Source organism: Prosopis cineraria, unplaced genomic scaffold (assembly GCF_029017545.1).
Source record: "Prosopis cineraria cultivar Desert tree isolate PC_DT_omini unplaced genomic scaffold, ASM2901754v1 PC4, whole genome shotgun sequence".
NCBI classification, from domain to species: Eukaryota; Viridiplantae; Streptophyta; class Magnoliopsida; order Fabales; family Fabaceae; genus Prosopis; species Prosopis cineraria.
In genome coordinates, this window is record NW_026555335.1 from 33,894,687 (window position 1) to 33,907,652 (window position 12,966).

At 30.4% G+C, this 12,966-nt stretch overlaps 1 protein-coding gene across 1 annotated transcript; it reads right to left on the reverse strand.

The window, feature by feature from the left end:
• Positions 1 to 4,984: 4,984 nt before the first annotated feature.
• On the reverse strand, positions 4,985 to 8,459 carry LOC129309525 (protein terminal ear1). Its single transcript, XM_054951129.1, has 5 exons — positions 7,432 to 8,459; positions 6,332 to 6,998; positions 6,069 to 6,191; positions 5,825 to 5,966; positions 4,985 to 5,737 (listed from the first exon to the last, which is right to left on the reverse strand). Exons 1-5 carry the CDS (start codon positions 8,138 to 8,140, stop codon positions 5,408 to 5,410), a joined length of 1,971 nt encoding a protein of 656 aa, XP_054807104.1. The 5' UTR covers positions 8,141 to 8,459; the 3' UTR covers positions 4,985 to 5,407.
• Between the last annotated feature and the right edge of the window lie 4,507 nt (positions 8,460 to 12,966).

Consider the following 12,966-nt stretch of genomic DNA (forward strand, 5'->3'; position numbering starts at 1 on the left):
TTGTGGAACCCAGGCTAATGGGGTTAATTCGTTTAGAATTTATAAGTTGAAAATTTTTTTTACTCATTTTAAGAGTTTAAAATTTAAAATATTATTTAAATAATAGTTTAAAATTTATGATGTTTATTAACCCAAGTTTAAATTATATTGCATGCATGTTGGAGTATTTTATAAGTCATTTTGAAGAATGTTGAAAGCAATTAATGTGTTCATCTCAAAAGCGTCTCTAACAAATAAAAAATTGATCGGCAATGATCCGAATGGTCTCTGGTTAGATTCATATGTTTCATCTTGAAAAACCAAATCATGAGATGGCATTAATTTACGAGGAGTAGTATATCAAGAGGGTCAAATGTAATTAATCAGCGGTAGTATATTTGAAAAGATTTAAATACTTTACTGATATCAATTATCAATTAATTGTAATGGTTTTCGTTAGTTTATGTGAGATAATTAAAAATTTTATTTATTAATCATTTCTAATATATTTTACAAAAATAAAAAATTAAAACTTATGAACTTTATCTAAAAATTTAATGAATTTATAATTTTATTTCTATTAAATATATACTTCAATAACATACTTTCTTTCATAAATATTTAATTATAGAGAAAAAAATTATGAGAATAATTTAATAATGTGATTTATAAATAGAATATAAAGATTCTCTCTCTCCCTCCTTCTCTCTCTCATATAAACAGTAGTAACTTTTTAACCATTTTATCAGACAAAATCACATACTAACAAAACTTATTAAATACATTTTACAATCTTACTTTTAAAAAATATATAATTTTTTTAATAATATCATTCATTTAATACACTATTTATGAAATGATAATATATAGAAAGGGTTATTTTAAAAAAATATCATTAATTAAACTTTATTTTTATTAAAATATTTTATATTTTAGAATGTCGACTTTATCCTAACAATTTCTCACAATTTGGGACAAAGAGATGAAGGAATATTTCATTTTTTATGTAAATTAAATTATAAAAAATACTCCATCCGTTTTAAATTAGAAGACAATTTACAATAATATTACATATGTCAATAAAACATAATTATGACACATTTCAAAATAACTTTTTTAAAACAAAACTATGAACTTTCAATAATACCTCTACACAATTAATTATTATATTATAATATTATTTTAATTCTTTCTTAATCTGAAGGATAATATTAAAAAAATATAATTAATAAAATATTATTTTTTTAAAGTTGTTTTATATTTTAGAGCAGCCAAATTTTTTTAAAATTATTTTATAATTCAAGAGGGAAATAATATCAATTTCTTTGACTTAAATATAGCCTATGGGATATGAAGTTACCATGGGTTAAAAAACAGATAAATATTATCCAAGGAAATGGTTTAAAAAAAAACAGATAAAATATGGGGGAGGATAGAAAGGAGGAACATGAGCGGTGCACGTGTCAAAACCCTAGAGCAAGATGGAGGTGATAGTGATAGAAGGGAGAGGAAAAATACAGACAATATATAATTGCAGTGAAAATGGTCCACACACACACAGTCACAGCGTTGTGCCGACGGACAACCCATAACGTTGAAAGTTGAAACCTTACCCCTTCTCTCTCTCTCTCTCTCTCTCGTTGAAAGTTGAAACCTTACCCCTCTCTCTCTCTCTCTCTCTCTCTCTCTCTCTCTCTCTCTCTCTCTCTCTCTCTCTCTCCCTCCCTCCCTCCCTCCGGTGGAGGTGGTGGCTACGGCTGTACAAAAATCTTTTAATCCTATATAACTTAGTCTAACTTAATATGATTCAGATTTATATAAACACTGATCTTTTATGATTAAAAAAATTAAAAAATTAGACTATTTTTTTAAATTGAACTGAACAAAAGACTGAACATCTAAATCACTTAATTTAATCCGATCCTATTAATTTATTTAATATAATTATAAGTAATTTATTTTTGACAAATGCTTCAAGTATAATTCACGCTAAAGATGTGATTGTATAAAGATTTATTAAGTTTGTTTTCAAATTGTTGTTATAATGTAGTGTTGTTGAAATTTGTTGAGTGTTATTTTTATTAAAATTATAAATTTAAATTATTTGAACTATAATAAAAATATTTTTTATTGTTGAAAATTATTATGGATTTGTTATTATTATTATAAATATTTTTATTATTTTAATTAAATTTATTAGGTTGAAATGAATTATTGCCTCTCATAGAGAAAAAAAAAGCTAAGTGAGTACTCAACTAACAGGATCAATTTTCCAATCATATGGACCAAGTCTTGTCCTGTTAATTTTCATGTTATCACTGAATAAGACCAGAATACAGGTTGCCTAACTCAATTTTTTTTATGAAAGAGACCAAACTTCAGGTTAGGTTGAAATCCAGTATCGTCCAGTCTTTTTTGCCGCGTTATGTGGGCACTATCACCTTTCCAATTCTTGCTCGCTCCAAAAGTAAATATGATTAAAAAATATAAAAAAATAACATATGTATAGGTCAAGCTAGGCAAGGCAAGATTTGGCCCTTGCTCGGTGTCCGACTCAAAGCTTAGGCTAATGTACCCAAATGGCTCGGGTTGGCTTGGATTTCAGGCGATATGAATGGCTTTAACTAACCTTACTATATTTTCAATGCTTAAATTATAGATTTCTAGTTAAGTTAATACAATTCCTCTAATCAATTGAACCAAATGTTTTATGGTATCCAACATTCTTTCTTTTTCCTTTTCCCCAACCATTATCACATTACAGTAGCTTGTAAATACATAGTTTTTCATTTTTTTTAAATGAGATAAAGGTGTAAGTTAGGTTTTTTATGCTCAATGAAATATTTTATTTATAATTAATTTAACCACGGTTTTGCCCATTAATCATTGAATATATGCCTTAACTTATTTAATGGCTGGTCCAATTTCTAATAGATTGCTTATTAAAATATGTCTCAAGGTTGAAAAAAATGCTTATAAAAATATCAAGTTGAAGTGAATGACATGTACTCTTGTATTTCTTGAACAAGTGACTGGGATTGGACACAAAATTCTTGCATTATGCATATACAGCCTAGTTGAAATAAGTTTTGCAATTTGCATTTCTTATTCTTATGGCCCCACAAAAAAAAAGAACTTAAAAAAAACTTACTTATTACACACTAATAAAATTTTTATGTTAACTAGATTTAAACTCGCATCCATTCAAGTATAAGTTGCAAATTTGCCAATCGGATGACTATTGCTTGGCAACAATAAACTTTTATAGTATATTTGTTAAGTTATTAGATATGTATGTATAGAAAGATATTTTCTTAGTAATAAAATCAAATATTTTTGGTAGTTCAACATGTAATTAATAATTTTTTTAAAATGTCTTTAATTGAGGTTTAATTAACAATATTTTTTAATTGAGACATCATATTAAATAAGAGTAAATATTAAAAATGTATAATTTTAAATATCATTTACTAATTTATTGAAAGTGTAAATTAGTTAAAAGAATTTTTTATTTTTGAATGAAAAGAGTTTCTACGATGTTATTATGGACTATTGATAGAGCAAATAATTTGTTAAGAAGTGGTATGGGTGGGGTGCAGAGAAGTTTTGCATATGAGTAACTTGAATTTGCTCCAAATTGAACTGAGGAGACATAACATTGGACAAACTAATTTGGATCAGGTTGAGATATAACTCCTTTAAATAGAAAGTTCTACAACTAATGCTATTTCACTTAAAATTTGACACCATTTTTGGAAACTTTTTTACAAGAGGCACTTGATATTCAAACATTTTTTAAAAAAATGATAGTTAAATCTCAAAATATTAAATTAATATCAGTTAAATCCCTAACAAATTTTACAAAAAAATAAATTAAAAATATCGATATAAATTATTACAAATACAAAAATTTTAATTATAAGTAAATATTAAATATTAAATATAATTTTTAGATTGTAACAAAAATATTTTTATAATTATTTAAATTAATAGTCACTATAATTTATTTTGTAAAAAAATTTATTAAGAATTTAATTACATTCATTCATTTTGATATGACCTAATTGCGATGCTTTCATTTTTTTTTTTTCAAACAATGTTACTTGGAAACTTTTAAAAATGGTACTATATTGCCATACCAATAACCCAGATACACGTAACCATCAAATCTCTTGCTTTGACCAACAAACGGACACGTGTCATCTCCTCCCTCCCTCTCTCCGAAGTGTTGCTTCTTTCTTCTCAATCGAATTTCCACTGGAAACAACACTTCTTTAACTTCCTTGCTTTCGCTTTTCCAATACCAGATCCATACATACATCTTCACTTACTTTGTAAGACAAGACAGACAGCACTTCATTGCATGGGATGAAATCATTCTCCAAATTTTTTATAATCTTAATACCAAAAAGTATTAAAAAAAATGGGATCCCAACGAAATGCTCCTTCTGAAGCACTAAATAAGTAAATACTTAATTAATCTTTTAAAAATGTAGCATCTTTTCAATTATACTTTCATCATTCATTAAAAATGTTTTTAGCAATGATAATTAAAATTTTAATTCATTATTTTTTGAAATCAATAAATAAAAAGTATAATTAAAATATAATTATCAAAAAAACCTATTAATCCTATATTTTGGAGTAGGCAGGCGGGAACAGAAGAAGCGAGAAAAATGTGAGTAGGATCAGATGCAGCGCAAACACCTGCGCCACCATAGAACCGCCACAAAAGCTGCCTCCCCTTTAACCAGCGGTATCCCACGCGCACTCACTCCCCTTCGTCCCTGTCATTCTTAAATGCCCATATTAAGTAATTTCACCGTTCCCCGTTTCTAAGTTCTAAACCCTATTCCTCTCATTCCCTCCTTTTATATGTTTTTTTTTGGTAACAAAAATATTAAATAAATTTATTGGAGTCTCGCTCTAAATTCAAAGAGTGCTTGACAGTAACAAAATTATAGATTACTAACTTTAATAAGCATTTGATCTACTTACCAAAATTTGTCCATTACATTGAAACATGAGAGTACATGGGAAAAAAAAAGGGAAAAAATCTTGAAAACTTTGAAATTCGCTACTCATATTAAACATGAACAAATTAATTTTCATTAAAAAAAACATGAACAATTAATAATTACTAAAAACCAGATTGCAGTGCCAGGAGGAGGATGCAACAACAAAGAGCAAAATCCTACAGAAAAGAGCCAAACCAAGAATCTCAGATGCTCCTAAAAATTTTTGAATACTTTGATGATGATGATGATGATGACAGAGAAGAAAGTCCGAAGAGATGCCTGTAGCAGCATTGGATAGCAGGCTCAGCTCTGACTCAGAGCGCTTCGTAGGCTGGCCGGTGAGTGAGAAAGTGAAGGAGGACTAGCTAGCTATACAGATAAGGCTCGCTCGCCAACAACAATCTCTCTGATTAGCTATTCGTCAAATCCCTTCCCACTTCTTCACCGTCTCTTCTTCTGTCAGCATCGTCATCACTACCCATCCCGCCGCCGTTTTCGCTGCCGCCGCCGCCGCTCTGCATGTCATCCTGTTGCTTGCCGCCGCCGCCTCCTCTATTCTCGCCCTCCACCTCACCACCATCATCATTAATGGCTTCTCCTTGTTGCTTCTGACCCACGATCGGAAGTGGCTCTGTCAGCTGCCTCCCATCCCGCGGCGGAGAAAACACCACCGGCAAGTAATGCTCCACCTCGCATGGGAACTTGGAATTCTTGAAGTGCTCTTTCAACGCTTCCAAACCCTTTGTCAGGTTACAAAGCTCTCATCAGAGTAAACTAACTGTAACTTTGTTGTTCATATGTTGAGTTGAACTCAACAGTTAAATTACCTGAACTCTCGCGTATGTGACTTCGCATATTTTTCTGGAGTTGAAGACTTCCCAATGTTGAAGATGGAATGCTTTGTAGAGCCTCAGCGTCGCTTCTGGTGATGTCATGTTCACAAACCCATACCCCACGTTACACTTGTTGCTGTTTCAAGTTTAAGGCACGAGCTAAAATTAAAATCAAAATACACGAAAGAAAGGCTGTTCATTTCCCAGAGATTAAATGATGAGGAGAAATGGAAGATACTTGAAATCAATGGGAAGGTAAACGAAATCGTAAGAGGAGATGGGTTGGTCGTCGTCGGCATCGGAAATCTGCTCGTTGCAGTGAATGCAGTGGTTGTCCAGCATGTTCAATAGCAGCTTCTGACTGCAACACAACACAACACATGTCAAACACGATTTCAGATGGGTTGGTTTAAATATATTTATTTTATATAGGAAGGTTGAATATAATAGTAAACTAAATGTGAGGAACAATCATGGTGGAGAAGAAAGCAGCAGATTGACCTGTACTTGTTGGGTATGTTCTTGATCATGACAGTAGTTCTGGAATCTTTGCAACTCGATTCCACAGTCGCATCTTCTTTAATAAGAAACCGAGTTTCCTGCTTCTTTCCTTGCTTTCCCTTCCAATTCCTATTTCTGGGTTGCTGCGGCTGCTTCGTGCTTCCCGCCACGGTCTCGCCGCCGCAGTTTTTCACGGCGGCGTTTCTCACCGCAGGCTCTTCCGATTGCTGCTTCTCTTCTTCCCCGCTCAAATTCGCCAAACACATTGTCGTTTCCAAAGAAACACTCTTGATAACACTCTCCAGATTAGCGTTATCATTCCCCTTGTTCCCTGCTATTAATTCCTTCGACGACAATTGGGGTTGAGGAAGATGATGAGCCCGAGGAGGAGGAGGAAAACGACGTGCGTTTTTGCGCGCAAATGGTGGTGGCGGGGGAGGAGAAGGGGGTTGGGAATTAAACGGCTTTGCGTATTTGGAGATTGCAGGTGGGTTGAAGAACTTCCTGCCATGGCCACCAGGACGACTGAACTCAATCACAACGGCTTTACCGTTAATTTGCTTGCCATTCATTTCCCTCAATGCCTTGGCCGCATCTCTGACGTCAAAGAATTCCACAAACCTTTGATTCTTCTTCGACGGCGTATCTCTCAGTTCCCTCACAGGACCTTCAAATTAAAAAAAAAAAATACATAGAAGATAAGAAGGCCAAGAAAGACCAAAAAGATAGCGAAAGTGGCGTGAGGACCAGAGTCGAAAACGTCATAAAAAGTAGATAAAAAGAGTGAGATAGAGACGTATCATCAGGTCTGTGTTGCGTTGTGTTGTATTGCTCCCAAACCCACACAATACAACACAACAAAACCCAACTGGCATTATAGTCAACAGTCCCCACAAAAAAGTCCTCTCCGACATGGCTAAGGTCAGCAAGCAAGCAAAACGATATCAGACCCAATAGGCTTTTTTTTCTTCTCTCTTTCAAGGCGCTTTCAGATCTCGTTTCGTGGGTTACCCAATTAAAGGAAAATGCAAACGGACGAAGCGAAACGTAAAAGGCAATGATGAATGAGATTGAAAACTGGCCAGAAACGTTTTATTTACCGAATGCCTCGAAAGTTTGTCGTAGAGTCCCTGCAGACACATCCGAATCCAAATTGAAAATCACTATGGTCCCTTGATTTTGGCCTTGAGGAACGGCGTTGTAAGGAGGGACGATATATTGGGCCCAGACCGCACGGCCACCCACCAGCCCACGCGCTGGTGGCGGCAGCGGCGGGGCGTAACAATCCGATTCTAACGCCGAATTGCTCGACTTCAACGCGGAGGAATAGAAATTACGAAGCCTGGTCTGTTGCTGCATGTGCTGCCTCCGAATCGCCATTAACGCCGTCTCTGCATGTCTCAGATCATAGAAATGAACGGTCACTATTCCTTCTCGAACCCTCTCCATCTGCACCCCCCTCACATCGCCGAACACCTCCAATTCCCTCCTTAACATCGACTCGCTCACCACCTCCGCCGGCACGGAGCTTAGCAGCAGCGACCGCGTGGGCGAGGTAGATGAGGACGGCGACGGCGAGGCCGGCGGCGCCAGAGGGCCAACGTACGCCGCTGGGGGACAGAACTGCGGATACGGAACGCCAATAGGAGCAGCATTACAGAATGGTAGGGGCTGAAGTTGAACGCCGCTGGTCGGTGCGTAAGGGTAGAACAGTTGAGCCGGCCTATATAGCGGTTGATTTGTGGGCGTGAACTCTTCAGCTCGGGGGTCTAAGCTTCCCGGAAACCGGACTAGACCGGTTTCAGCCATGGATAAAAAAACCGGGGAAAGCAGAGAGATAAAGAGAGACGAAGCGATTCCCCGGCAAAATGGGATGAAGGGGAAAATGAAATCAGTATTTTGTATGATTACGAAGCTGGAAAAAAAAAAACCGTACGTGCGCCTCCGGCTAGCTTGGTGGCGGGTTTTAGTTCAGTGTGTAATCTTTTTACCACTAATAATAAGGGCTATGGGGTTACAGACTACTTGACGTTTGTGGATGGCTTTGAAAAATCACTCGCCTCGCAAGGATGAGGAGGAGAAAAGCTCAGAGAGAGATACTGAGAGAGAGGGAGAGAGGAGTAGTGGTGTCCGTGTTTCCTCATTCTCCACTTTCCTTTGAGGGCCACAGTTGCTAAAAATGTACTTTTGCCATCATCTGAGGTCAGTGGTGAAATGACGGGACTGCCCTCGTGGGCGTGTATCGGTACTCGGGTTCACTGTTGTCTTCTAAATTTTTTTCAGTAAAGAATTTACTTCCTCGATTTAGATGGATTTAAGATATTTTTTAAAAAATTAAATATTAAAATATTTTTTAATTTTTTAAAATATAATTATTATTTTTTAAAAATATTCCTATTAATAATAATTTTATATATATTATATAATTTTTAAGAAAAATAAATATAAAAAAATAGAGTTAACTTAAAAGTAGATAATTATTTTATTAAGGGGTGAGATTTAATTAAAAATATTTTATATTTTTTAAACGAAAAGAATATATATTTAGTTTAATTAAATCATCTCTAATTGTTATCACAATAAAAAAATAATTAAATTAATGAAATTGTCAAAATAAAAAAATTTTAAATTTACTTTTATCAAACACATTATTTTTAAAAAATTTATCTCTTTAAATAATATTTTACTCTATTCACAAGAAATTATGAAGAATTATAATTAAGAAAAGTAATTAATAATTTACTGTTTGTGTAAAATGATTTTTAGAAAGGCATCAATTTTTATTTTGTAAAAAGATGACTTATATTATACACTATTAAACTTGAACATTGATAATTAATGCAAGAATTTTAAAAAATTTTAAGTAAAACATTAATTTCTAAAAAAATTTATATTTTTTTAATTATGTCTTTAGCAAATATATTATATTAATGATTTGATAATAATTAAAATTTTAATATATTTTTTAACAAAAATAATAAATAAAATAAAAATATAATTAAAAATATAAAAATTATCTAATGCTCCATCTTTTGAACCAATCAAAATTTTTAAATTACTACTGTTTTTTAATCAAATTAAGACAACTTTGCACGTATTTTATTGTATCAAAATATAAACAACTTAATAAAAATAAAATTTTATTAATAATATTTTTTTAATGTTATTTTTTATGTGGAGAAAGAATTAAAATAATAATAATATAATGATTAAACGTATATATCTTAAATTAATTTATAAACTGATATAAAGATAAAAAGGGAATATCATGAGCAAGAGGGAGGGAGCGCTCTTTTTTGGCATCCCAGGCTGGAATGAATAATTTTGATCGAAGCATTTGAGCGGGTGGGATTGGGGACGGGGGATGTGGGAAGGAATGTGATCCGTACACGTGGCGATGAAGGAATTTCCAAGCATGGCAAATAAAAAAAGTAGTACACACAGATATATAAGGTTTGTTAAAATCGGACCATAATAATGGCGCTGCCTCTCCCTGCTCCGCCGTACTCTTTCATGTTCGTGTTTTGACTTTTGACCACTCATCATTCCCCTTTTTATAATTTTCTCCCTGTTGAACCCCTCCTTTCCTTATTTACTTTGTCTCACTCGCCTTTTTTTTTTTTAATTTTTTTTCATTCATTTACCTTGTTTTGACATACTAAATATATTATTTCTTCTAATTCAAATTATAAAATATAAAATAATGCAAAAAATAAAATTTTATTAATAAATTTTTTATTTTATTTTTTAACTAAAATAAAAATAAAAATGATATTATAATTTAATAGTTAAGTGTATAGAAATATTTTTTTTTTAAATTTCTAGTTTTATTTTAAAAAAATAAATTTATAAAAGTATTGTTATTGTGATTCACTGGCATGCCTATGCATATCTCAACCTGTCTTAAAATTTGTGATATATATGTAAAGTTAAAAATAAGGGTTGGATTTAAAGGGTCACTTATTTAAGTTTATTTTTATAAGAGTTTGGATTTAAAAAAATGATATTTTTTAAGAAAATTGAGCTTTTAAGTTTGACCCTAATAGGTTTTGAAAAATGAGCTTCGGCAACCCTTAAATATTTTATTTTTCTTAAAAAATAAAATATTTTTATTTTTAAATTAAATTTAAACTTTAAAATATACGTTTATAGTTTTAAATTAGAATTTTTATTATTTATTATTTATTTTTAAACATTATAATTTATTTTTTAAAAAAGTATATAAAATATTATAATTAAACATTTTAAAAAATAAAAAAATAATAATAAAGACTTACGGAGACCTTTATATAAAAGCCAAACTTTAAAAAATAAGATATTTTAAAAAAATTAGGTTTAAGAGTCCAAGTTCATAAAGGTTGAACCTGCCTGTTTTTCAACTCTATGTATAATTGTATATGCTTTTTTTAAATTATTTAAAAAATATACATAAATTATTATATCAAAAATTATATTTATTAAGAAATTTTTGTAAGACCCGGTGTGTCATGTCATTTTTGCTCTATTTAATAAAATTTTACCTGCTTAATCAAATAAAATATTATATATTATTATTTTTAATAATTTTATTTTTTTACATTTTCTCTTTATAATCATTAATAATAGAATTAATTTATATTTAAGTCTATCTGAATAATATTTTTAAAATAAAATATTTATTTTATTTTTTGTATTTTTTTTATTGTTGATAATAGAATTAATTTATATTTAAAGTCATTTGAATAGCATGATGATGACATGATGTATTAGATTTATACAAAAATTTCTCATACTTATCCTTTATTTCTATTCTTCATCATTACATAATAACCCAAAGTCGCATGCCTCGGAAGAATATGACTCGTCATTATATCAATATCAATATTCATTCAATTCAATATTACTATAAAATTAAAAAATTTGTTGAGAATTATATGCTGCACATGCTCTTCTAGAATTTCGAGTACTTTTTCCATATTTCTACTATCTACGAAACACTCCATCTATATTTTTGTAATTATTCATTTAATATTTCATTACATACTTTAATAAAAATAACTATAAAAGTCTTAGTAAAATTGTAAATTTCAAATTATTATCTCTCCTATATATTCAACGAGAAAAAAGATATATGGTTTGAAGAAAACAATTATATTACATATTGGCATTGATTTGAATTCGCAAGTTACAAACTCATGGAATAATGTGAACTACTTTTTATATAAGTAAATAAAAAGTTCATGGGAGTAGGCTCTTAAAAATGTTATGGAGGATAGATAATTAACTCTCACAATTTTTTTTAAATTACATATAGGTTTTATTAAGCAAATTTATTTACAAACAAACCCCATAAAATTTGAAAACCATAGCCAAATCTCTTAAGGTCTGAGTGTAATTTAAAATTAAAATTTAAAGACAATAATACTCATATTAAACATACATTACATCAATCAAATAATTAATTTATAATTACTTTATCAACAATTCATAATTATAATTTTAACTTTTTACAACTGTAATTTCATATATTCAATATTTAAACAATCATGCGTTATTAATAAAGTTTAATATTAATTATTTACAACTATTTTATCAGTAATTTATAATTATAACTTTAAATTTTTACAAATATACTGATCAATTTAATTTAATTATTAGATATATGAAGTTATAGTTATAAAAAATTAAAATTACAGTTGTAAATTATTGATAAAATAGTTATAAATTCTGTGAGCGAGGTAATGTGTATATGTTTAATAGGAACATTATTGTCCTTTTATTTAAATTTTAAATTCTACTCAAGTCCCAACTCTCAAGAAATTTAGTTATAATTTTTAAATTTTATAAAACTTATTTATAAATAAGTTAAACTGTATATAATTTTTTTATTTTTTTTATAATAGAAGTATTTATAAATTATTTACCAATAAAAAATAATTTGTCAGTTTTTATTGTTCTTGTCAGCCAATACTTAATTAGTTGTGTCTTAGTCGACCAAATTGGTTGCCACGTAGAGCTGTTAAGGAAAATAACAAACAAGGACCTTGGTGAGAGATTTATGATCTTAAAAGACCTTAAATTTGGAAAATGACACTGAAGGTAAACCAGATTTTGCCTGATCACCCAAAACCACACTTAAGCTCAACACATGAAGTAGAGTACACGTACCAACAACATAAAATATTAGTAAAGGTGATAATTTGTAAGCTGAAAAATTTTAGAACCAAATTTGAGAGTTCAAAAGAGTTTATTCATTTTTGAATAAATCTGAAAAAATTTGAGCAAGCCTGAACCTAAATTTGCTTACCTTGAATACTAAAATTCCTTTTTTATTATTAAAAACTAATATAAAAATAAGATAAAAATTAAAAATATTATTTTTTAAAATTGAAATTAGATAAAAATAATATAATATAATATTTAAAAAATTTGGATATTCAGTCCAGCCCAAAAACTTGAGGAATTAGGATCGAGTTTGGTTATATAAATTTTTTTATATATTAAAATATTTTAAATTCAATCCTAACAGACTCAACCTAAATTGAGCCTGTCATGTTCAAATTACTTATTTTACTTATCAGTTTCTCTTCATCATAGATAGTAGCAACTCGTCATGAGCCGACTTCTTCATAGCAAGATGGAGAGAACGCAAAGAG